The sequence below is a fragment of the Alligator sinensis genome, unplaced genomic scaffold (assembly GCF_000455745.1).
Source record: "Alligator sinensis unplaced genomic scaffold, ASM45574v1 scaffold109_1, whole genome shotgun sequence".
NCBI lineage: Eukaryota > Metazoa > Chordata > Crocodylia > Alligatoridae > Alligator > Alligator sinensis.
In genome coordinates this window covers 1,855,562-1,883,146 of record NW_005841852.1, presented here as the reverse complement: position 1 = coordinate 1,883,146, position 27,585 = coordinate 1,855,562, and the positions used below count along the sequence as shown (strand labels likewise).

The 27,585-nt window shown below is 43.2% G+C and overlaps 1 protein-coding gene across 5 annotated transcripts in view; it reads right to left on the bottom strand.

The window, feature by feature from the left end:
- Positions 1-27,585, bottom strand: part of VCL (vinculin) — a 113,326-nt gene that overhangs the window by 66,487 nt on the left and 19,254 nt on the right. For all 5 annotated transcript variants that reach the window (XM_025212720.1, XM_025212738.1, XM_025212734.1 and 2 more), the window contains exon 2: positions 10,794-10,864. In XM_025212720.1, coding sequence (XP_025068505.1) covers positions 10,794-10,864 — 71 coding nt within the window. The remainder of the gene's footprint in view (positions 1-10,793; positions 10,865-27,585) is intronic.

Here is a 27,585-nt window from a genome sequence, read left to right as displayed (position 1 = left end):
CAGACTCGATGATCTACTGAGGTCCCTTCCGACCCTAACATCTATGAATCTATGAAGCTCTTTCCAAACCCCATGCCTCGATCACCTGATCGGGGCACGGGGCTGGGACCTGCCCCTGACTGGGACAGTTCCTGGCCAAGCCTGGGCTACATGGGGAAGTCTTCATGTGCAGCTCACAGCTGACTGGAGACAGTCCCCGGTCACCTCCAGGCTGCACATGCTTCCCTAAGCAGCCTGGGGCTGGCTAGGAACTGTCCCAGTCAGAGGCAGATCCCAACCAGCTCCAGGCTACGCAGGGAACTGTCCCTATGCAGGTTGCTCCCGGCACCTGCTCCGCAATTGCAACTATAATCATGGAGTGGGGGCTGGGGAGCTTGTTCCCAGGCCCCACTCCGTGATCACTAAGCAGGGTCTGTGAACAAGCTTCCAGCCTGTTCCCAGCCCCAGCTCCACAATTGCAGAGCCGGGTCTGGGAACAAGCTCACAGTCCCCGCTTTGTGATCATGACTGGGGAGCCAGGCTTGGAAGCTCCCTACTGCCGGGGCAAGAGGACATTATCCCCACCCAGATATACAGGGTGGGAGCTGGGGAGCTTGTTCTCTGCCCAGCTCTGTCAGCACAGGGGGGGTCAGGGGGCACATGGGAGAAAACAAGGTCCCCAGCCTGTTCTCCCTCACACCCATGCCCCCTGCTCTGCACTCCCAGAGCTGGGCAGGGAACAGGCTCCCCTACCCACCCCCAGCATGATCATGGGCTTGGGCAGGGAAACCTTTCTCTCTCAGGCTCTGCTCCCTAACCACCATGGTGGAGTGGGGGCTGGGAGATAAGGCTCTTCCATCCCCTACTCCCTGATTGTGATCTGGGAGCATGGGGCTGAGAGCTCTTGGTTACCAGGGCAGGGGGAAATATAGTCCCAACCCACCTGGGCTCCTGTGGCAAAGCCAGCCCTGGCAGCAGGCAGCTCTCGGGGGCAGGGAGCAATCTCTTGTTCCCTGGTGGACAGCTGACCAGGAGCACGTTAGCTTCTGTTTAGGCGTCTACATGAGCACTATGGCAAAACTACTAATCCCGAGTAAATTTGCTACTTGCATTTGAAGGTAGCAAATTTACTTGGAATTAGGGAGGTTTACTGCAAAATAAGCATGTGCACGTGTAGGCATGCCCAGTATGAGCGTGTACTCCAGTCAGCAGACAAAGGATCCATGTAATAATTAGCCCCTTCCCCACAACTCCCCCCACTCATGACTGAAACCAGATGGTTTTATTATGAATCCTGGGATGCTCCACACACTTAAATGTAGATTAAGGCAGGGCAACCTGGTCCGGCTCCACTTCATGGAGGGTAGGAATCATACACACCAGGCTGAGTGAGGCAGCGAAATAGGGATTTTGAATGAACTGTTTGGGGCCCCATTTGGTCATGTTTTCCAGGCATTTTAAAGCTGGTGAAGAAACAGGATATATTGGAAATGGGAAAGAAAGGTGCAGCTCAGCTGTGGGAACGAAGCCAAAACTTATGCAGGGTAGTGGCTCACCATGACTTGGAGGAAGAAGCATAGGGGGGGATTGTGCTGCCATGCATCTTATTCAGATGGGTTGTACTAAGCCTGGGGTAGGTAACCTCTTAGCAGAGGTGCCAGAGTAGCATGCAAAGGAAGGCATTTTGCTTGGCACGTGCACCTCAGGGCAAACAGCAGGGATGGGGCCAGGGCTGTTCTGGCACAACAAGGACTGGGGTCCTCATGGCTACACCCTGCTATCTACCCATGGCACACCAACATCTTACAAGTTGAAGATGCAGCTTTTTTTGGCACTGTGCCCAAAAATGTTGCCAACCCCTGTACTACCCAGTCTTTGTGATAGATTCCCATCAGCATGTTTGCCCAATATGGATCATGTGTTTTATAGCCATGCTCAGTGTTAGCTGCATTTAATCAACTTCATAGCTGGCTTCCATTACTGAGAGCATCCTGTTTTGGGGGGCAATTTAATGATAGACTATATTTCGCGAGATTTCCTTGTACACAATAATAAGACAAGAGGCTTTTTTCCTTTTGCCAATATGGAAAGGTGGAGGGAGACCTTGTCATGTACTCAAGTAAATATGGTAATATGTTATGCTATATTGTCAAAAAGACATTACAGTTAATCATATGTTGCTATTACCAAGCCTGTACATTTTCTCTTAGAAGACAACAATACCTACAATAAAAAACAATTACTACTTTTAAACATTATACAATAATAAAAACATGTTAACAGATACCCAAAAGAACTAGCACTCAAAAACTTGCTTAAGTCCACCCCAACCATATAGTTGGGATACCACCCAATTAAAAAAAAAAAAAGATATATATATAAAAAAAATTTTAAAGATACTGGTCACAAAAATCCTTGCCTCTCCCACATTTCCTGGACCATTACAGCTACAACATTACTCCAACAACAAAAACAACAACAACAACAACTCAGTTACTATGTACTGGTACAATATACATAAATGTGATTCACATTACTTGTGAATGTTTTAAAAGTGAAATTTTTCTGAATTCCAATCTATTTTTCCATGCCATGATTGTTTAAGATCCCTTACAAAATATACAAAGGTTCTCCATCTCCTTCCTTTCTTAAAAATTTTTCCAAAGGAGGCCCTATTAGGGGACAGGTGAGAACTATCCTGATTCAGAAGAATGGCAATACAACAGGAGACCAGGCTAGCTAGACAGTAATCACCTCACTGAGTTGAAACTCCATTTAGAATCCTACAAAATGTGGAAACTTGGTCATATTTTTAGGGAATGGAAAGAGTATAGGGGCATGATTTGAGATGCAGCTGATAAGGGACACAAAGCAATAAAAAGATATTCTAAAAATATGTCAAAAGAGGAAAACCAAAGAACTAGCATATGCAGTTGGCAGCAAAAAACAGGAAAAGAGGAGGCAAACACCCTACACCAGGGGCGGGCAATTATTTTGGGCAGAGGGCCACATACTGAGTTTTGGCAAGCCATCGAGGGCCACATGACAGGCAGCCCACAATAGATAAATATTAATTTTCTAAATTTTTAGGGGCCCTGCAGGCCAGATAGAATGGCCTGGTGGGCCGCATCTGGCCCCCAAGCAGCATTTTGCCCACCCCTGCCCTACACCATAGTAGAAAAACAAGATAGGCACTAAGAGAAGCTAGATCAGGAGAGGGTAATTATTTTGATGGGCAAGCCACTCTAATGAGTTTTGGTGAGTTATCAAGGACCACACAATCTTTCAAAAGATAACATTTTAACAAATTATAGATAAAAAAAAATCATACTAAAAATCAAACATCTAACTATAACCTACTATAATTTTATTTCAAAAAATAATTTCTGTCCTGATTTTATGTTTTTGAGTACTATATATACAGAGGCAATCTCATAATAACTCAAAATAAAGTTTTACTCTTGTAAATTGTTTGAGGGGGGGTGTATGGGTGTGTGTGGGGGGGAAGGTGTGCACGTGTGTGGGGCTGAGCCCTGCCTGCTACCACCCAGGGTAGCCCACACCATATGTCCACCAATGGTGCTGCCCCAGCTCCAGTGAACACACACAGCTTCTCAACAGGGCTGCTTATCCTGATGCTGCAGCTACCCAAGTACTACTTGGCTCCCACCTTCAGCAGCTTCTTCCCTTCTTCCTCTTGCTCCTGATGCGCTGCTCCAGGCAACAGGTAGTGCAGGAAAATGGCAGCAGCCATGGAAATGTGTGCCGGGCACTACATGCCCACCCAGGCAGAGGGTGGGAGGGGAAGCTGCAACCAGGCAGCTCCTGCCCCAGAGCATGGGGCTCCAACTCCAGCTCCCAGCTGCCTTCCACCCACTTCACCCACCCAGTGTGATGAGCAGCCAACTCCTTGGCCTGTGGTGTTTCAGTTCTACCTGCTTCACCTAGGTCTTACCAGTTCTTAGCAAAGGGGATTTTGCCACCTACAAGAAGTATTCCCCGTCTGGTCACATGCTCAGAAGAGAAGGACCATCCCAGCCCCCTCCCCCGCTTCCATGGAAGAAGCCTGACCATATGGTCAAATGTTATGGAGTCAGAGTTATCACTGACAATAAGTGGGTAAAAAGATAATAAAAAGATTTACTGTAATAACAAGAGCAAATATAAGAAATCAGTAACTATATATTGGGATATAGACAGAGAATAAGAATAAAAGAGCAAAGAAAAATATCAGAACATTAATCTGTTCTTATCCTGCATCTTAAACCCAAAATGCAGTTCTTACTCAGCTCAACAGGTTAGAAAGCAGCTTCTGCCTCTGGCCTCTCTGCCAGGGCCTCCTGCAATTTCTCCTGTCAGCCTACATTTCTCAGACTGCTGGCTAAGGATCTGCAGCCTTTCCTGTATCTGCAAGACTAGCAACAAACCCTTTCTCTTAAGGCAAAGCATAAGTATGGTTTCTTATCTGTCCATTTACATGCATCGCCCATTGGATTCTTGGGGAGTCCACACTATGCATACAAATTCCTGCCCCCCTCCCAGGTGCATGTTTACCAGACAAAAAGTCTTTCCTGATCTAAGTGAGATGAAGAGAATATCTGCATCCTTTCACACACATCCCAAAGATACTGACACTCAATTAATTTCCCTGTACTGAGAAATATCCTTCCTCCAATAGTCTGAATAGTCGGGTATTATTTTTATGGCTCCTTACTTAAAAATGTAAATTCAGTATCATCGGGAAGGGCTAGGTCCACCTGCCTCAGTCATGAGGAAACAAATGCCAATTCTCAGCCAATGTCAAATGCCAGTTCTCAGCAGTTACCTCTAAGTGTGAATAGGTGAGGAACATTTAAGTACTGTCCAACTAAACAGCCTTTGCCAAAATAAAGATATTTCAAAATTCTAGTGATATTAAACACCATAATTCATGCAGACATAATAATGGTAAGGCTAAATACAGCTTGACACTGTCTATACATAGGAACTACACATGCCATGTCAGTAAAACAAACTCAAGAAAACATACATGACATCCCATGGCCTCCATAGGACATAGTAAGATTTGACATTCAACAAGTAGTCATCAATGGCTCAATGTCTAGCTGGGAGGAGGTATCAAGTGGGAGTTCCCCAATAGTCTGTCCTGGGTCAACATCTTCATTAATGATTTGGACCACAGGATTGAGTACACACTTTGTGGATAACACTACACTGGGAGGAGCTGCAAACACTCTGGAAGTTAGGCCTAGGATCTGGACAGACTGGAGAAACAGCCTGTAATCAGATGAGATTCAACAAGAACAAGTGTGAAATCCTGCACTTGTAATGTAATAAACGTACATACAAATAGACTGGGGAATGACTAGCTAGGCTGCAGTACTTGCGGAGAATCCTGTGGGGGTTTCAGTGGACCATAAACTGGAATAAGTCAACATTGTGCTCTTGTTGCAATAAAACCCCAAACAAATAAAAAAACCCAGCAGCATAATACTGGGCTGCATCAACAGTGGTGTTGCTTGCAAATCAAGGGAAGTGATTCTTCAGCTCTGTTTGGCACTGGTGTTAAGGGAGTTTTCCTCAAATGTTACCTTTACGTTTTCCCCTTTAAAACAAACAAACAAACAAAAATCAGCCTACACATTACAAACCATTAAACTGGTATCACTAATGATACCATTCAGCACTGGTGAGCACTAAGTACTCACCTGGAGTACTGTGCCCAGTTCTGGGCCCCACACTTCAAGATGGATGTGGACAGCTTGGAGAGAGTCCATTGCAGGGCAACAAAAAATGATTAGGGGTCTGGGAAGCAAGGCTTATGAGGAAAGGCTGAAAAAATGTTGATCATTTAATGTAGAGAAGAGACCAAGGGGGGAATTTGATAACACTTCAAATACCTAAAGAGTGGCTACAGAGAGGATGGGGCTAGACTCTTCTCTGTGGCTATAGGAGACAGGACAAGGAGTAATGGCCACAAGGAGCAGCAGAGGAAAATTAGGTTGGGGATTAGGAAGAACTTTTTGCCCATGAAGGAAGTCAACCATTGGAACTAAAGAAGTTGTGGAATCTCTATCCTTAGGAATTTTCAAGAACAGCCTGGACAAACATTTGGCTTAATGACAAACATTAAGTTAGGTATAATCCTGCCTTGAGTTACATTTTCTAGGTTCCCTTCTAGCCCTGCTTTCCTATGGTCCTATAACAGAACTAAAATCTTTGAGATCAGATTAAAAATTGATTTCATTTAATTCCTACTACAATAATCTACATGAAGTGAGACTAGAGAGAGAAAAAACTTAAAAGAACACTATTTTAGTAGCCATGCTATAGTTCCACTGTTTATTTTCTAATAAAATTCAAATTAAAATGGCAGCATTTATATTTGATTGCGAGTGAAAAGAGACCTGCAGCTGCCCTGCTCCTAGCTCTCAGATTTAAACGCATCTCTTTTTTTTCTTTCAAAGGATTTTTCCCTTTCATAAAAGCTGAAGCAAATAATATGAACAGACTTCAAAACATAAGATTTAAATTATGTGCATTAGTCAAGGTCCCTGGTGGCTGAGACAACTATGTAATAGGATACAGGTTTTTAATGATTATGTCAACGGTTCCAATGTGGCTTATGTCAGTTGAAAATGAAAGTTGCCATCTGATGGCTGTTTAACCAGCCACAGTAAATTTGTTAATCTCAGTCCCATTTGTACTACAGAGCTTCACAAAACACCACCAGATTGTACTAATTTGGTGAAATTTTCACCCTGTGGGGTCAGCCTCAGAGAAGCAAAAAAAGTGATGGGTGCCTGTACATATGTGGCGAGGTTGCTCCGACACACGTTGGAACAGACGCAAGTAGTCAAGCAACCTTCAGCGTCACGTGCATCAGTGTCCCTGCTCTTAGAAATTGTGCCAGGGGCACTTTAACTAGAGCTTTAGTTAAAATGCTCCTGCTGCCATTTTTCAACGCAGGGACACTTATACACATAACACTCCAGGAGCTTTAGAGTGGCTCCAAAAGCCACTCTAATTAAAGAGCCCCCCCGTTCCCTCCCCTCCCAGAGCACACATACAGACATCCAAAGAGAAGAAGAAATTGAACTCATCCCCTCCCCTGGGCCGCAGCAGTGGTCCCCCCATGTTAAGGTTGAGTTACATTAGTCAGTTAGGGTTGAATATAAAAAGAGACTGGGGTGAGGAAACAAATACTGCATTGAAGCCACCACTGACAAATCTCTTAAGGACAGCTAACAATAAGCTCTAAGACCATCAACAGAGAACTGTAAACATGTACTGAGTTCATTTAAAAATAAAGATTGCTAGATGAGAAAGGTTTTGGTCATACAGGTTTCCCTCACCTACCACAGTTTTGCCAACCACGGTTTTGATGATCCCCGGTTAATATTCTGTATTCCATTTTGCCTACCACGGTATAAAGTTTTGAGTAACCATGGTATTCCGTGGTTACTCATAGGCAGAGGGAGGAAAAAAATTGGGGGGGGGCCGAGTGTGGGCCCCAGCCGGGCCGACTCGTGGGGCAATTGGAGTCTGGTGGCTCTTCCAGAGGCAGTGTGCTGCTGGGGAGCCAAGGAGTGGTGGGGAGCACGTGGGCCCCCGATCTTTCCACAAGGCAGGAGCAGGCCACAGCTGGGCTCAGCTTCTGCTCCCTGTGTCCGCACCTTGCTGCCGGAGTTGCCCTATCCATGGTGGCACGGAACCGCAGGCCCACTTGCCGCTGTGCCCTGCTTCCCTCCCCTGCAACCCAGTGAGGCAGGGAGCAGAGAAGCCTGTGCCTGCTGCTGGTTTTGCACCATGCCACTGTCCTCAGTGCAGCCCCATATCCAGGAAGTGCATCACCGGAACAGCACAGGGTGAGCAGTGGTGGACAAAGAGATCTCCACATGGATTCTCAGCTACCTGCCATGCCAGGTCAGCACGGCAGGGAGCAGAGAAGCCAAGCAGGGATCTCCTTGCTTGCCATTGCTCGCCTTGCACTGCACCTCTTGTGCATGAGGCTGCACTGAGGGCAGCAGCCCTCCCCCTCTCCCGGATGAGTCACTCATGGCCCCATCCTGCTTCACCCCCAATCCCAAGCACCACTCGGCTGGGCACCATCCCTAGCTCTGCCCAGCTCCCTACCTACAAGGGCCTCAATCTCTCTCTCCCCACACTTACCGGCTCATCCAGTGATACAGGTGAATGGCTCCCACTGCCACCAGGTTTGGATGGTCCCACAACCCAGCCTGGCCACGGCCCCATTCAAGTCCCTAACCCCATTTTTCCCACAAGTCTCTGGTTTTACCAACAATGGTTTTGCCAACTATGGGAACTTCCAGGAACCTAACCCCTGTGGTTGGGGAGGGAAATCTGTACATGTTGAATTTTGCTTTTAAGAACCTGTGCTAGACCTGTTTTATTTTAGGATATTATTTTTTAAATAAATGTGGTATGGAGTAGGTTTAATTATTGATTGAGCAGCTGAGATTATTTTTTCCCCTCAGTGTAAATCAGACCCAAACTGTTTAAATTCAGCAACAACTTGTGACTGTTAGGTGCATGACAACAGATGTCAGGTGCAATGCCATTACCCATCTGCATTTAAATGAAGTTTTCCAGCTGCTAAAGTAATATTTTTCGTACATATGCAGTTTACAATTCTATCCTCTTATTATCTGCACAGAATGGATGCTGAGCATATGCACAAATCCTGAGCATGTGCAACAGTGTCAGGACAGCTATTCAGCTAAATACAAGCCCAGTGAGCACAAGTTAGTCATGAAGTTGTAACCAGACAAAAACCCATGACTAATAGGGCATTAGCTAGGTGGTGTGGGAAGGGAAGAACCCTCCCACGTTTTAGTTCTGGTAGCTAAACAGTTACAGCAGTCACCCTGCAGTAGGAGACCTGCTTTCTAAAACCAATCCCTCACCCACAGGAGGTTCAAACCTTTGCGTCTCTAGCTCTCTAACCCTAACACTACAGAGTAGGGTACCATACAATGACCTCTCCAGCCCTCCTTTTGAAGTTGCCCCCTGGGAAGCCAAAAGGTGAATACATGTGGAGCCAGGAAGAAAAGAACACGCTAGACAGTATGAGGCTAAATGAGCTAGGTACCACCCTGGCCCTAGGTTCTAGACTGGACCTTTGCTCCCAATAGGACAGAAAAATTTCCACTGTGTAAAACAGATGAAGAGCAGTGCAGTGATTATTAAACACAAAAGGCGTGGTTCTGTTTCAGAAGGAAAGATAGAGAAGGGTCTGGCCACTGCCTAAGCTATGCAGTGGTGGTTAGTTCACTGTGCTAGTAAATCAGAGATGCAGATTCAAATCTCCTCTGGGCGTGAAGTCCTGTTACCCAGCTGTCCTGATTCCTCCCCTAACTAAATGATGGGAGGGCTTTCCTGCTCCTTGTTTTTTTCTGGGACCAAAGCCAGGGTCCGTTCATATGTAGCCAGGTAGCTGCTTGACCTGAGTGTAGCCTACTGCACATGTCCAGGGCATGCGTGCTTACATGTCCATGCTGCATAATTAAACACAGGATGTGATTCTATTAAGTGCCAAAACACCACTTTCACAGCTGGGTACATGCCATTTGGATGCAATAAGGGTAACTGAATTCCCACTGTGCTTTTTCAAACACCTTTGATTAATATTGCCTCATACTTACTGCCTAAATATCCTTGATGATATTTACCCCCCCCCCCACACACACACACACACACACACACACACACACACTTCTTACATGTTCTGGAAGCTTTTAAGTATTAAACAGAGTTGGTTCTGGCTCAAAAATTCAAAGACAGTCATTAGTTTAATTCACCACCCTCTTAAGTAAAAAATAACTACCAAACCACTACGAAAATGGAGATAGCAAAAGAAGAGTTTTTTTATATAACAACACAATTCTATTCTCCAAAATCATAAAACAGAGCCCACCATGTACATGATTCTTCAAAGACTCCCCCCCATATTTATTTGGAAACATTTCTCTTTCAGAATTTTTGCCTCCTCTCATCCCTACCCCCCACATGCAAACATCATGCTCCCAGCATTTTGCATTTATTATTTCATTATTTGCTTTAGGAGTTTCCTGAACCAGATTTTCAGCATCTTGTGGCTCAGAAAAATAGAATAAAATATTCAGTAACTTGACATATGTCAGTAGAAAGCATCAATAAAGTAACCAGTGAATTCAGAGGATGGGGAAAGAAAATCGTTTAAATGAATTGGTCATTTGCCAGTGACAAGCCTGGCAGTGTCACGATAGCCAAGAAACTTTTATTTCTAAAATAAAGACTCTGGGCCACAGATGTTAAAAGCGTGTCATTAATACTAAGTCCTGAACTTAATTTTAAAAGTGCTAGTCACTTAGCTTTAGGTATCTGAAAATAGTTTTCCAGGCTATGACATGAAGCATCTACTGGCTATATTCTCACTGATACACACAACCAGTAAAATAAGTAGAGATTTTGCTGAAAAGAATATTTATTATAAGGTTCTTCAGCATTCTTTAATCCGGGCATGTGGAAAAATGCTACTGTTTATTTCTGGAGGAACACTAGGAAAGCACATAAAAAAGTTATCATAGGTAAAAAAGCCAAGGCTGTCATAGTAAAGAGCAGTATCTGACTCTCAGCTGTAGCAGGAAGTCTACCACCCTTTGAACTACAAGCAAATATGAGATATAGTAAAGAATCCTAGCAAATAAATACATTTCCCTCCCCTTCCTCACAGTGAAACAAATAATTAACTTAGTCATGGAGCAGGTTTTCTGTATCTGTCGTGTAAATTACATTTATTTACATGAGCTTACTTGATAAATGCTGGTGGCATGTCCCTTTTCAAGATCTGGTCTTCAGTTGTCTGCACAGTCTCTTTTCCAACCTGCATTAAAAGAGAGAATCCACATTTAATCCTCGGCTTTGGGATTTCACTTTAAAGTATGAATTAAATTTAGTTCAGTCAGTGTAAATGATTAAGATTTGATACCAACAACAGGAATTAAGCAATGAAAAATACACATTAGGGTTTTTGAGGTCTGCACAGAGTTAAGTAGGCACTGAACCTTAAAATATTTATAGCTCACCCTTTTTATAAAGTTTTAAATTTGTGGATACAATGATCATCACTGGAGACGTTTTCTAGAATGCAGCTGGGGAAGGTTTCTTTCACTGATCTGGCCAAATCAGTACAAACAGAAACATTCCAATATAGATATTGGAGTTTTGAAGAATAAATTCTTATTAATACTATTAGGCAGTATATTTGATTTACTAGTACTGAACAGTCTAAGAAAACCAACAGTAATACACCATTTAACCAGAAAAAATAAAATGTTATCCAATTTTGTAGAATGGAAAGAACAGAGTCTGAACAAAAAATATTAATTCTTACAAGCAGTCCTGAGGTTTTTAATTCCTGAGTGTTTAATAGTAAATCGGAGCAATTTTTTTTGCTCAAATGTATAACATTCGCTATATTGTAAGAGATGGATATTAATCTTAACGCAAAAAGAAAAAATGTTATTCTGTTTTTATTTCCTATAGACATAAGAAGAAAAATCCACCGCTCTGCACTAGTGGTACCCCAACTTTTTGAACAAATGGACTTCACATTTCCTGCAGACCATCATGCTCCTGGAAAGAAAAGTTCTCACAAAATACGTCACAATTATTGCTTAAAAAGTAAGGGAGGTCTGAAAGGACCAAAGAAGCAAGTGTGAAAGCTCACTATCATCTGAATTCTATAATCCTGTGGGGCATCACACATGTGGACACAATGTGTCTGGTGCACCAAGTCACAAGAAAAGTAAGAGGCTGTGGTGCTACCATGAACCACCTGAAGACCACTAACAACAGTCTCAAAAATCAGTTTGGGAACCACTGTATTATTCAGTAATGAGGGAAACAGAATCAACTTTTAAACTGAACAAGCTTTGCTATCTTGCCAATAAAATTTAATCAAAAAGTTTCCAAAAGGGAATGAAAATAAAGAAAAAAAAATCCCTTTTCAACCTGTTTAGCCTATCAGAAAAGTCTAATTAATTATAAGTCCGCACACATACTACAGACTATCCTCAGGCAAAAATATCAGGCAGAAGTTAATAATGAAGGGAATAAAATAGGATCTGGGTTTTCATACACAACAGCTCTTGTGTTACACAACAAGTCTTTCTAATCAACATCTGGCTCCCTAGTCTCTGAGATCACTCACTTGACAGCATATTTCCAGTTGCTTTGTTCACTGTATTTTCCAGCTGAATAAGTCATTGAAGCAGGGTAATGCAAAGCAGAAAATCTTTAAGCTAGGCACTAATCTGCATTAAGTGATGCCAGTCTTTCTGAGCTGCAGACAAGATAGCATTGTACCTTGACTTTTACTGGACCAACAAACATGCTTTAATATGCAACCTTTTAAAACTAAACTAGATTCCCATCCCAGTATGCTGTTCAAAGCTGGTAAATTATAACTTTTGTCACAACCCAGCAAGCACATGCAGGGCTTGAACAGTTGACTGCTGGACTGTTCTTCAGAGCCGTCTCATTCTGACCTTATCGCTCACATTCCAAAACTTAAGGAGATCACTGGAAAATATAACAGAAACTGATATCCAGCTGAATGTCAAAACTGATGTCTTTCTTCCAGTTCTTACGTCTTCCTGGTTCAAACAGAAAGCAAGAAAGCACAATGCTTTCTACAGTGTTCCAGAAACTTAAGTCAGACCAGTTTTCCACATAAATACCAATCTGACGCTTCAACAACTAGGATAGGCTTTTTCACATTTGTTTTCAACTTTTATGCATTAGGCTACCATAACATACCTATGGCTGAAATTGGCAGTAACATGGCTGAAAGTGATTGCTACTGTGCCCACAGGTTTTCAGCTGGATAACTGATATTATCTCATGATATATTGTTATATCTGTATTATGTTACAATACGATGACATAAGATGCAAGGCATTGCTTGTGCTGAAAATGACTTTATTTATTCAGTTTACATGCTAGCAACGTATCACTTACACAAACCATTATATGTGCATAAGTTAGCAACTGGATTTTAATTTACCCACAATTTACAGCAAGCCTGTAAGAAATACACCATCAGTGAAAGGGAAGACGTGTCAGAACTTATCAGAAATTAGCTGGGATTCAGTGTAATAAAATCTGCAGCAACTTCTTCCATTTTGCCTTCTTTTAACCATCTTTGAAACAAAGGTCCCTGCCAGACATTACAATTAAGGTATAATTAACCTCTTAACTGTCCCATAAATAGTAACCCTGCTATACATTCAAGGAATTAATGGCATAACAAAACATGAAGCCAGTCACCAAAAATATTCCACAAATTGTGTAACATTTTTGTGACTGGCTTCCATCACACCTTAAATTGAATGTGTGGCAGGGTATTAACTTATTGCTAGGGTATTAATTTATTGCTACTTCTCTTCATCAGGACCCAAACTAATGCTAAACAAATGCCAGTATTCTCCCCCCGATCTCTAACACAGTAGAAATGCTACAAGACTACAAACACTCATTTGTTAAATACTACTGGAAGCAAGCAGAAGTTATGTTAATAGTATGTCTGCTTCCTGTTTGTGCATTACAGCTGAAGTTTGACAGCAGTAAGAAAAGGTTTACTACAATAGGAAGAAATTACCAGATTCCTCATTCAACTCGCTCTGAATTCAGGCTGCAAACCTGATATTCCATTCATGGCCCAGTTCACATTAATCATAACTTTCTTTCTACATATTAATTAGAAAGACAGAATTTAGCTTGATGTTATTTGAATAGCCACAGAAATGGTATAAAATACATTAGGGTCCTGAATTACAGCCAGTTCAGGAATTGTTTAATATAGCTTCAGGTGACAAGTTTTTCTTGCAACTCTTGCTTCCTTTCCCACTACTGCCATTAGGATGTAACTAATAGAAAGATTACCTAGAAAGAGTAACTAGGGAAACTTTACTTTACATTATTATTTTTAAATGCGACTATCTATTTTTCTGGATGTTTTAGCCGATTCACAAAAACACAGTCTTAATGTACTTTTAACTCATCACGCTTCTTCCCTGTCAATATTATGAAGTGATGATATGATATGCCCTACCTCCAGAAAGTTTGTTTAAAAATTTGTATACCTAATAACTACAAATTACACTATGAATTGTCACTCTGAAGTCAGACTACGTAATCTTTCAAATTAGCTGCATTGTTAAGTACTCTATTGAACTAGAGCCTAGAGAGATACATCTTTATATTTCAGTTATACAAACATTCTGTAATTGTTCCTGGTATTCTCATGATTGTGCTGGAGACTGAATTCCAGACATTTCAAGGCACTATTCCAAAAGCATCTGGCAGTAAATCAAGTAAATTAAAGCACTGAAGCCATCTGTCCCTAATTTTGGGAAATGGCTCTGCTTATCTTCATGGAAATTTTTAGAACCAGTTTAAATTGCCCCAAGGCCAAGGAAATTATACAAAAAATACATACAAAAACAGGGTACATGACATCATTTGGGCAGCAAGATTTCTTTCTATTTATGTTAATAAAACCTAATAACTGTACAGATTATAGGCCCACTGCCTAAGTAATTTGATTCAATACAGGATACATAGTCAACACAAAGGCAATTAAGTATGATAACAGTTCATTTCTTTCGTAATTTTTACAAAAGATACCACAGAAGTTTCTTTCCTGTTGCAATATTACAGAAATTTAAAATGCTCTAATACTGAAGTGTGATAACACACACAGCGGGTGCGTATACATGTGCAATTAATGTGACTGAATACACTCTGGCTCAATCTGAGCCAGAGCAAACTAATCCTGACATCACCGTCTACATGCGTGTCTATGTGCAGTAATTTACTGCATTGCTGGATACCACTTTTATCTGATGGGACTATCTGGCAGCACACTAAATTAGTCAACTGCATCCTAATTGCTGCATACATGTAGATGGTGACGCTTTACTGTGCAGCAAATTAGTCTGCTGCTCACTAAAGCATTTCATATAGATGCATCCAGCTAATCCTAATTTGATCCATCCTATATGCAGAGTAACTCCTACATAAATTCTCCAGGTAAATTTTATATATATTGAAGGAACGTGGCAAATATCCACAGTTTATTATATGCCCAGCTACAAATCGTCACATCTGTTTCATAGGAAGCAAGCTTTGAAAAGCTTTTAATGACAAAGAAATTATGCAGACCACAAAAGAGCTGGCCTGGTTTTAAAATACATGGGGCAGTGAGATCTTCAAGTCTCAGAGCAGGTCCAGAAGGTACAGTAAGCAAAGTTGCATAGCTACACTACACTGGATATCTGAAGCACAAGTCACCATGACTTCAATAGATATAATATGGTAGAGTTACATTCTTCTCCATATTTAATAAAGACATACCAATCTGAGGAACAGAAAGAAAATTCGGCATACCAGGATGACGCAGATACACTTGCATCACTGTTGATAACGCCTTACATGTTGGTCACTATCCTCTCCCTGAACACAAAACAAGCTGTCCTTTTTTGTCAGGATAGAGACTTACAGGGTCTGATAGAAATACCACTATTTAGAACAGGGGTGGGCAAAATACAGCCTGTGGGCCGGATCTGGCCTGCCAGGCCATTCTATCCAGCCCACGGGGCCCCTAAAAAATTTAGTAAATTAATATTCATTTGCTCCTGGCTACCTGTCAAAGATGACAGGAGTCAGGGGCAACAGGACCCAGGGGGGAGCTGGCAGCAGGGTGTAGGGAGGGGCAGTGTGTGTGCGTGTGCACGCACAGGGAGGGGCAGTGTGTGTGTTCATACGGTGAGTCCCACACACACCCCACCATACATGTGCACCTACACCACCTTGCACTGCCATGCACACAGACCTCCACACCCACACCCCCTCCTGCACTCCAGCCACCCTACCCCCACACACAGCACCCCACAAGCCCCATACCCACCAATACCCCACATGCTCCCTCACCCCACAGCCACACTCCCACCCTATCCACCACTCACAGACACACCCATACCTTCCCCCACATCCCATATACCTACACAGCCATAAATCTATACCCACCCCCCACAACATACAAGAGCAAGACTTCATTTAAGCTATTGTGCAGTCAGCTCTGTGTACACTACACAAACGCATGTAAATCAGGACAAAAATATTTTTTTAAATCAAGTTAATTAATGTTTTCAATGTTGGATTTTTAGAATATAATTTGGTATTTTTCTGGTTCCGAGATGGCAAAACCCCTTGCTGAAAGGAGTACTTCCAGGGGCAAGGGGAGGGACCTCTAGTAGCAAAGGTCAGGGGTTAGAGCACGGGACTTCCAGTCACAAGGTGGCAACCAGGGGGTGGGGCACCTGTCAGGGGGCAGGGCACCCATCAAAGGGAAGGGTGACCATGTGATCCTCAACAGCTTGCCAAAACTCGGTAAGTGGCCCTCTCCCCAAAATAATTGCCCATACCTGATTTAGAAGGTAGTAATAGGAACATTTTTGTGGAATGAGAAAATAGTGATTTCTTAGTCATGTAAATATATAGTAGGTAGCAGGATCTGCATCACAAACTTCCCACTTCTGCTAAACGAAAAGGATAATTTTCCATCTAAAAGGGAAAAAGCGCCCTGTATGAACTTGCTTCCTAATATAACTCGCTGACCGGTAAGTGAAAGTGACTGCTAAACCACCAATTTCACTGGCCATGTAAAGATGCAACACACTTCCCCTCCCAGAAGGACAAACAGAAAACATTCACTAATCTCTTCCTTCTATCCTCTAATGTTTACTAGTTTTATATTAAAAATATAGCTAGGAAAAAATGCATACTGCTCTTCTAGCTTCTCCCAATTTATAAAAGGAGGCTCTTCACCACTCATAGCTGTGGGACAAGACTAAAGACTCTTGAGTGATGAAGATATTTATGTGGGAAGAGGCACATTAGGCTTAGCAGATAACACCCATTTGATGTGTGGCTGAGCTAAATTTTTCCTGCTCAAAAGTACTACTTCTTCACAGTCCTTTCAACTGTTGGCTAGTGCTTTCTCTGTTTTAGAGTTACACATTCAGGAGGGGAGAAGGGAAGGGAAAACAGGGATGCAAAACAGCAGTTTTGCATTTATTAAAAGGTGAAGCATATTTATGTAACTCAATTTCATGAGGAAGGGAGCAGGGAATTGTAAGATACTTCCAGTGGTAGGCAAGGCTGGAGAACAGGCAAAACAAGAATGGCCTTACAGAAATTACAAGATGTGCTCATATTATAGTATTTTTCTCTTTCTAAATCAGTGGTCCACAATTTCAGTCACCTATAATAAACAGCTTTGACATTATAAAATGCCAGAAGTTTCTCTTCAGCATTTAACTATAAAAATCTGTTTACTGCTTTCTGTACTCTATTAAAACACATTTTAAGCTCACTGCAAGTTTAACAGAAAAGTGCATTGCACAACGAGCTTTAAATACATCACAACTAAAAACACAGGTTATCTGCCAAGTACTGAACTTTTAAGATCTTCTATCCATTATATGCCAAAATTCACACTGACTTCTTAAATACTGATTGCTTAAAACCTGGATCTCCCTATTACGTAGCAAAAGAAAAACACAGCACTTAGCTCAAATTAAACAGCCTTACTGCATGAAGATACAATGGAGACACCTAGAAGGAGACAAAAATCAATGTAGTAAATTTATTTTTATCTATATCTATGTTAATACCAGTGAAAATTATAAATTAGTCACTACAAATTCCAGGCCACAGCAAATGGAATAAAGATATTTTAAAGTATCAGAACATTGCAGTTCATCAATACTTATATCCGTTTTATACTAAAACTTTATTGCACTTGAAAAACAAGAGAATACAATAATTTTACTGCAGCTACTCTCTAAACATCTATTTTATTTTGAAGTCACTTAAAAAAAAATCTTCAACGCTCAAGACAATTTTGAATCCATGAAGTTTGCTCTTCTAGTTTCTGCTTGACTTCCTGCATGTGCCTGCAATATACTGGGGTATCAACAGAAACCCTATTGACTTGTGCTGGGGAAAGAAGTATATACAACTAACACAGTCAGAGGGAGCAGATCCGTGGGAAGTAATGCATTAAAAATGGCTTGTGTTTAATATTAAAGAGTACAGAGAGCCATGGAAAGAATACAGGAGTGAAAAAAAAAGACAGAACTCGGTCTGTTTAAACTATCACTGCAAATAGAGAAACCGAACTAAGTCCACTCCCTCACTGCATCCAGGTCTTAAGTTATGTGAATTCCTAAAATGGGCCTTTAAAAAAAAAACCCAAAAAACCCAAAAACTTTTCAACAATAGAAGAGATTTGGTAGGGAGGGAAGGAGGAAAACAGGAACTGCAGCAAATGAAATTACAATGAAGGTGGTTCATGCCAAATGCAGGCCCTCATTCAGATAAGCTCTGCTGCATTAATCACTATACAGTCTTACATCAATACATCTTCACTTGGAATACAGAAGAGAGGGAAATGTATTCATCTTCTGTAAAAAATAGAGGATGAAATAAATGTCCATCTTCACCGAGTTCTTTATTTTTGGAACATACCTCATAACTCTTCAACTCCATTAGAGAGGTAGTTGTGTAAATGACTTCTCATATGCATTGGAGATGTACTGCTTTAATTAGCTACAACACTGTATATATTATATGAAAAAGAGTAAAATATCAGAAACAAAGAATTTGTGCAATGGGACAATTCTCTCTGAAGGTAGCTTTATAGGACTACTAAAGTGGTTTCACTGTAATCAGATGCCTCCTAACCCATTAGCACTGGACCTGAGACATTTTCTTTCTTTCTTTTCAACAGCAAGATACTCGGCAGTTTGTATTTTTTTCCCCTTTTGATTTTAAAATGCAAAGCAGTTTATATTTGTGCTGGATAGTGAATCCAGGATCTTCTGGTATACTGGAAGTTTAAGTACGGATTCAGCTCCAGGTTTCCTCCTCCACCTCAGCTACATATAAACAACCTGCAGGCAAGCATGAGGTGACTTCTCAATTAACAAAGCTTACTGTTGCTGAGGTTTGGCTGTTGTTCAAGACATTCAAAGAAAGCAAAAAATAGATGCAGACACTTGTGACCTTGAATCAGTTCTAAAACTATGTGATATAAAATGTTGCCACCTGGAAACTTAATCAGACCACAATGCAGTTAATAAATACTTCTTTGTGCACAAAAGAAACGGTTTAAAGATATAGTACGACTTGTTTTCAACACTAATAGAAGCCTGATCACAACCATTGTTTTTTGATCGTCTTCAGGAACTAGACAAAGTATTTGGACTGAAAAGACAAAAAAACTGTTTTAATCTGCAAGATCACCATTACTAGGGTACAGTTGGCCCTTCTTTATAAACTGTTGAACCCTTCCCTGCCTGTTAAGCAAGAGAACAGACTAAGCAAAAGCAGGAAGCTTACACACTTTTTCTTCTTAGCAGTGGGGATAGCAGTGGCTTTTTTGGAATAGCTGATCTTAATATATTTGTACCAACAATGAAATCCTGGGCTGGTTTGCACTGGAAACACTACATTTTCTGTTATATCTTTCACTACAATGTGCATTTAGTCAATTTTGAAAAACCTACTTGGAATTGTTAATAAATGGTATCATCCAAACCAGTGTTTTGGGTTTTTTTGTTGTTTTTTTTTTTAAACCAAAACGTTTTTTGAAAGTTGCTTTTTTCTTTTCTTGATTTACATCTATTCCAATTTGCCACACTATACTAGGAAGCCATAATACCAACTGTCACCCTATAAAGCCATGCTAATAGGCCCAGTTGTTAAGTCTCATTGGTTTTGGTTTCAACACCACTCCTTGCATTTATGTTTTCATCTGGCCCCACCACAACATTCAAGATCCTTACAATCTTTAATGGTACTCCAACCCCATTTTTACATATGGGAAATTCAGACCTGGAAGCCAAGCAACTTGCCCATCGTCACAAATCACAACGACCAAAGCAAAGCAGGCTAGTGCTACTTGGGGTGTGACCTGCACCATTCCTTCTCTCTTGCTTGAGAAACAAATGGCTGTAGAAAGAAGTTTTTTCAAAAAATTAAAAAATCATGATTCAAAGCTGAGGGTAAATAGATTACCCCTAGACTTTATACATTAAACCTTTGTTGAAAATGTAGAAGCTAATGTTACAAAAATATGGGATTCCCTTTTGTAGTATTCTAGTGCAAAGGTGTTCAGACCCAGCCCAGGAAGCCATGTCATCCAGCATGCCAGGCTTCCCACAGATCCAAAAATTTGGTGGTGGAGAACTGGTAACAGCCTTAATTGCCACTCCCATACTGCCAAACTTCTGGACTCAGAGAAGCTGGGAAGCTGGATAGTGTGGCCCTGCATGCTAGATCAGCCACACAAGTCTGGGGCAACCTGGGACAGTGCATGGCCCAATCCAGGCACACAGGGCCAGGTTGGGGGAGTCAACAGTCCAATCTGGGCATACGGGGCCCGATCCTTTGAATGGTCCAACCCATGGACCAGCCCCCATGCCACTCATCTAGCCCACAGTTTTAAGAAGAATACAACATCCAACAACACTGTGAATGGCATCCTCTATTATAATAAGCTGTTAATTGAACTGCAGTGGTGTTCTAGTACCCTGATGTGCCAAACAGCATGCAAATGCAACCACCTGAAATAATAGGTCCCACAATGGTCAACCGATGAACTACTGCCTAGATTAAAAAGAAACAAAAAGCAATCTTGTGGCATTACTACCACCAGCTGAAAAAGGCACAGATGCCAGTTTTGGGGTGTAAATTTGGCCTATGTTCCATTACTAGTAATCTATGATCATCAAGGGAAGTATGACAAAACTATTTTCTTTTCTAAGGTTTAATCTGTAAATACATTTCCCTCTTGCCCACACCACAGAATTTGGTCAAGAAGACTACTGTCAACCAGAACAAATCAACATACAGCATCACTGCAAACCTAGTAGAAAGAGAAAGTCTTCTGCACCTGTTCAGTGCTTAGGTCCCATCAGTACCCTTCTACCCTTGTTTTCACAGGCACATTCCCTCACCAAATTTAAAAACACCAGAGCAGACCAGATGCCACTGTATAAGAGACCCAGATTCAGAAAAGACTTGTGAGCCAGACAGACCTGTTGGTATTTAAGGCTAGAAACAGACATCTTCAGCAGACCACAATCAGCTGTACTGCCATTTCATAGCACAGCTATTTGTGGGCCTGGGACATCTATAGATGTCCCTGATTGCTGCACCCATCATGGTGAGCAAGAGAATCTACTGCAATTGCCATACTGACTTCTATGGATGACAGTCTAGAGCACAGGTGGCCAACCTGTGGCATGCATATCCCAAGTGGCATGAGCAGCCCTTGCATGTGGCGTGCAGCAGATTGGGGAGGGTACAGGCAGCAGAGTGGAAGATAGGGCAGGATGCAAAAAAGCAGCAAACAAGGTAAGGGAAGGAGAGCACAGTGTAGTGTCAATCAAGAAGGGCACAGTGCTTAATTTGTAGCAATCTGCCACAAAGGTTGGCCCCCACTGGTCTAGAGATTTTAGTCTGGACTCAAATTCTCCAGTCAAAGCAGGTTGATATTTCTTTCTCCCACACATTAAGGAGGAGGAAAACAGCTTTATTTGGTGAAAAATACAGTTTTATTCAGAACCAAACAATTTTAAGAGTCAAAGAAAACTTATAAATCAAACATTTAGAGTTGCCTCCCCCCATTTTCTTTTTTTCTAAATAGGAACCTTTACACCCATTTAAGGTACTGTTGCACAGTACTTCTTCAGACAATACAATCAATCAGTGCTTGCCAGTTTCTGGCAATTTTGCATTGCAACCCTTTTCTTTGTCACTCAGAATAATTGTTAGTTAAACAAAGATGTCTTTTCCCATCCCCAGCCTTCTCAGAGTGCAGGAAAACTCCATTTAACTCCAGTGTTCCATAAAATGGCAGAGACCTAACTTAATGTAATTCTAATCAAGATCCATGTACATCTATTAACTTACATACAAACTCTTTTCCTTGACAAGTTTCCCAGAACATGCAGCAACAGAAATAAGGTCACATCCCACACAAGGTCTGGAGGTTTTATTTAAAATTTTCAGGCACAATGAATTATTTCACTGTTGATCCACAAGCAAAAAAAAAAGAAAAAGAAAAAAAGAAAGCAGGCAGCATTGTTTGAATAAACTTAAGCAAGTATCCCATGTAACTAAAGCAAACCCTTACTTTTGCTCATTTTTAAATGAATTGATTTCCTGATTCTCAAGAAGTGGACTAGAAAATCATGATCTTGCAGACTTCAGACTGGTATGCTTACAGCACCATTTCAATACAGCTTCTACTACAAGCTAACTTACAGCACATTTTAATATACACATTTCAAAAAGAATCAGATTGGTTATATGCTATTGTGCAGTAATTCACTACCTGGCATGCCAACTGTTTTAAGATATTACATCACCAATCAATATTTTGCATTTAAAACTTAACTGTAAATTCCTGTCTGGGTGCCTGAAACTGCAGTATAGGCTTCAACAATAAGCAGCCCTCATTTCAGATTGCTGATTTACACCCTGCCAAGAGTGCTGGTGACCAAGAATGATTACCATTCAACATCTGTTCTGTATTTAGTCAAGCCAGCCAGCTCTCAGATACCAATTAGCATTCTGGTAAAGTCTCACAGCTTACATTGTGTCCAAAAAAAAGTGTGACAACACAGACAAATAGGACAAGGATTCCATGGAAAAGGCACATTTAAATCATCCGGAAGAGAAACAGCAATATGCTGCCTCTTCCAAACAAAGAGGGAAGACATAAGAGTAGAGGAAGGAGCTGAAGTGTAGACTAGATGAAGGACCCTGAATGACAGCTTTTCAGTAGCAGTTATCCTGCTAACAGGCAGAGCTGGACCTATCCATCTGTTCTGCAACAAAGAAACGGGGGCTCAAAAAATAGTTTTTGAACCCAAACAAAAAACTGATTAGATAATGTCACAGCACACCCCACTGCCCCGCTCCTAGAGAGGGGAAAACTGCTGGGGAAAAGCCCGATCAGCAATAATGAGTACAGCTGTGGGTTCCCAGGGCAACTAATAAGAGTCAGCTGCCTGTAGGGGGCAGGGCCTGGCTCCTATAAAGCCTAGAGTCAAGGTCAGGCTAGCAGTTCCTTGTCAGCAACCAGAGGAACAGGAGCTCGAGCTCTTAAGATAGGAGAAAAAGCTTAACAGCAAGTATAACTTGCGAGAGCTCCAGAGGCTGGAGCAATGATGTTAAATTACAGCCAGGAGGCTTATGTTGTTAGGGCCCAGTGCCTTGGGTTTTGGTTATAGCCAGGGGGCTTGAGTTTGTTTGTGTTCTAGTGTATTACACCGGTGGTTTGGGTGAGGCTATAGGGGTTGGAGGAGGCCTCATAGGGACCCCAGAGGTGTGGGGGGGGCCCTAGCACCAAGAGAGTGCATTATCCTCAAAGGGACCCACAGTGGTGTGGGGGCCCTAGTGCCAGTGAGGGGTGCAACTTGTGGGGTGTGTAGACCCCAGCCCAGAGAGGGGCATTTAAAGAGCCCCAGTGTGGGCACAGCAAGTCGCAAGAGAGGGGCAAGTTTATTAGGAAGCCCAGGCTGGGCACAGAGAGCCCCAAACAGGGGGCAGTATTATTAAGGAGCCCAGCGGGGCCTGGAAGGTCGCAGAGAAGGGGCAATGTTTGCGAGGCCCAAGAGGGGCGTAGTGAGCTCGGTAACAGGCTAGCACTACGGAAAAACCCAGGACAGGGGCAGGGTGGTACGGTGGACCCAGACCAAAGGGGTTAGCAGCACAGCGCCCCAGAGAAGGGCAGTGCTGCGGTGGTCCCCAGGAAAAGGGGATAGCAGCACAGTGCGCCCGGCCAATGAGAGGTTAGTAGTGCGGTGGGCCTAAAAGACTGGTGGCTCGAGAGGACATCCCAAAGTGGACTAGATTATTTCAGAGAAGGCCCAGAGTGGGCCTCAAGAGTCCCAAGAGAGGGGTGGTGTTACTAAGAATCCCAGTGAGGGGCACTGTATTAAAGAGAGTCCGGAGTGGGCCCAGTGAGAGCCCCGAAAGGGGCAATAGTATAGAGAGACATACCAGCGCCTATCCCATCTGCGAGGCTTGGGGCGTAGTATTAGGGGTTGGTAGGAGCCATGCATAGCCTGTAAGGCTAGGGTGCCTGGGGAGCACCCATCATACCGGGAGACCCCCAGGGGGGTCCGGGAACACAAGGGGACAGAGGTCCCAGCTATCCGTGCCCAGGGAGTCTTAAGGCAGCCTCCCAACATATATTAAACAGCAAAGATGTGGCGGGCGAGAATTGAGGGTGCCCTTGGGCCGAATTGGCATGGAGAGAGGGCCTTAAGGAGATCACGGCCCTCCTATAGGACCCCGCCGTGACAGATAGAAATAGAATTGATTAGACATTGAACCATGGTAATTATCAAGTTATGCAACAAAACTTGTTATGCTTCCCAATTTGCTACCATCATCTTCATACAATAAAAGGGCACCCTTTGAATATGACAAAATAATCCAACAGTATAAGGAACTATCAGGCAGTACTTGTGAACCTAGCGGAGACCACTGAAGTGTAGTAGCAGACAACATCTAGGGTAGGGGCAGGCAATTATTGTGGGTGGATGGCCGCTTACTGAGTTTTGGCAAGCTACTGAGTGCCACACTGGTAGCCCTGCCCCTTAACCAGTGTCCTGCCTTCTGGTCATCATCTTGTGACTGAAGGTCCCACCCCTAACCCCTGACCTTTGCCACCAGAAGTCCCTCCCCTTGCCCCCAGAAAAACTTTCTGCAAGGGGTTTTGCCATCTAGGAACCAGAAAAATACCAAGTTATACTCTAAAAATCAAATATTTACAACATTCATGAACTTGATTTCAAAAAATATTTCTGTCCTACACTGTCCACATGTGTTTGTGTAGTGTACAGGGGTGATTGCACAATAGCTTACAATGAAGTCTTGCTCTTGTGTGTTGTGGAAGGGGAGTGTACAGGTTTGTGAGGGGCTGTGGGTGTGTGGGGTATGGGGGAGCATCTGTGTGTGTTTGTGAGGTGCTGTGTGGGGGGGGAGGGTGGCTACAGCATGTGAGGGGGTGTGGGTGTAGGGGTCTGTGCATGGGATGCACCCTATGAACACATACGCTCACACTCTGCCCCCAACCAGAGTTGTCCCTAGGGGTGTGCGGGGCCCGGGGTGGGGTCCCTGCAGCAGCCGCAGCGGGGCCTAAACTGCACTGACCACGGGGCCACCCAAAGTACAGGGTCCAGGGTAGTCACCCTGATTCATCCCCCCCACCCCAGGGATGGCCCTGCTCCACACACACACACACTCTCTGTCTCTGCCCCTTCCCCTTCCCCCCCACACACACACTGCCCCTCCCTACACACACCCACTATATATAGTGTGTGTGTGTGTGTGTGTGTTCAAATATTATAAAAGCCTTAGTCTGTCTGTCTGTCCATAACACTTTATTCACACTCTGATTGGCTGATTGAAACAGCCAATTAGAGTGCTCCACAAACATTTGATGGGAGATGGCACAGCGGAGCACTGCCATGACAGCAAAGTGGCAGTGAGGACTGTTCAGAGTGTGGGGGAGGCAAGGCCAGCCTTGGCTCCTCTACCCTGTTGCCTTCAAGCAACAGCAAGGATGAGAAGTGGGGGCAGGACCAGATGCGGGGGGGAAGCAGAGCCACTGGGCCCCAACAAAAGCTGGCAGGGAGGGAGGAAGGGAGGGGGAAGGCACCGTGGCAGCTCACTGACAACAGCCCCAGAAGCAGGAGGGGGGAGTGGCCCCCTCCCCCAACCGAATGAGAAGCACAGGCAGGGCCAAATGAAGGACTCCATCCCTGCCCACCAGGATGGGGAGGAGCATGCTGCTACTGCCACGCTGCCTCCAGGCCCCAACAAAAGCCAGCGGGGAGGGGGGCACAGTGACAGCCCTACCAACAGCTGGAAGAGAGGGGGGAAGGAAGTGGGGAGGGGAGGCCTGTGGACAGAGTGTGGGGGTGGGGGGCAGTGGCACCAGACCAGAAGCAGCAGGGGAAAGGGGGAACAGGCCCAGACCTGAAGGGGAGGTAGGGTGGGAATGGGCCAGGACTGGGGGGCGGAACAGATCCAGACCTGGAACACAGGGGAGGGGAGGGGAGGGCCGGACCTGGGCTTCTGTCCACACCATCCTGTCCCATCCCCCCCCACAAATCATTCCTGACAGGCAATAGGCAGGTGTGGGGGTGTGTGTGTGTGTGTGTGTGTGTGTGTGTGTGTGTGTGTAAATTTTCCATCTATAGAAGGTAATTAAATGGGTCTGCAGTACTGCAAACTGCATGTATGCACTCTTCTGGATATGCCCAATGTTATTACTTAAGTGCTAAAGCAACTTTCTTTTTAACTTGGACCAGGGTTCTCAGCACCAAGGCCTGTCTATATCTACATTTTTATAGTCCCCATCAACTGCTACACTGGGGAAAGCAGCAGCAGGGGGCAGGCAGTTACTGAGTGAAAGCCCTTTGTCAGCAACAAAAGTGAGACCAAGGATCTTTTTCTTTAAATTTTTAGGGTAGAGTCCTCTGGAATTCAGTCTGTTGGGGGGTGGGAGAAGAGTTAGGTGTGGTTTTTGGGGAAGGAGGATAACAGCTACAGCCCCTCTGTCAAAAAGGAGGTGAGAGCTAGGAAGGGTTATTGGGATAGATCTCCCCTAAGGCTGAGGCAGGGTGGTGGGACTAGGCAGACCAGAACTGGAGGATGGCGTAAGAAAAGGGCTTCTGGTAACTAGATGTGAGTGGTGGTTGGGAGGTGTGGTCGGAACTGCCAGGAGGGTTGGCTTGTGTGGAGGTTTAGGCAGAGTGGCAGTGGCTGGGTGGAATTGGAGCTCTCAGGTTTTGGGGTGTTTGAGGAATCTTTTCTGCGGGTTGTGTATCTGAAGCCACTCTGAGCTTTTTGGATGCAGCATCATATAAATAAATACATTTTGACTCCTTTCATGACTAACTGCACTTAACATCAAATTCCTTAGCTAGTTTCTTCTTTGCACTGTCCTTTAAAAAAAAATAAAAATAAAAAAATAATCTCAGGACTATTTACATACTTTATAGGAAGATTTGGCTTCTGAAGTATCATCTTAGTATACTGATAAAAACTACACTTGAGTTCAACTTTTTACTTACTAGATTTATAGCTGTAGGCCTGAAAAATCACCTCTTATGAAACAGGAGCCCATTTCAGTTACTTGCCTTAACTGCATAATATTACTATTAGTCTTAATGTAAATGTTAAAGCTTTATTCTTGAAGCTTTAATTTGATCTCACACTATTCTTGAGGAACCTGTTGAGCTATATGTTATTCTGGTGTGATACTGCTACCTATGTGGCATCAAATTATCCAGCATACTGTAGACTCTGGGACTGGATACACAATATAACCTATCACTGCCATAGCAAGGGGGGGGGCAAGTGGGGTGACCACCCCAGGTGCTGAAGCAAAGGGGCATCAACAAGCACTGCCCAGCCAGGGCAGAGCACAGGACGGAGCATGAGCAGCTT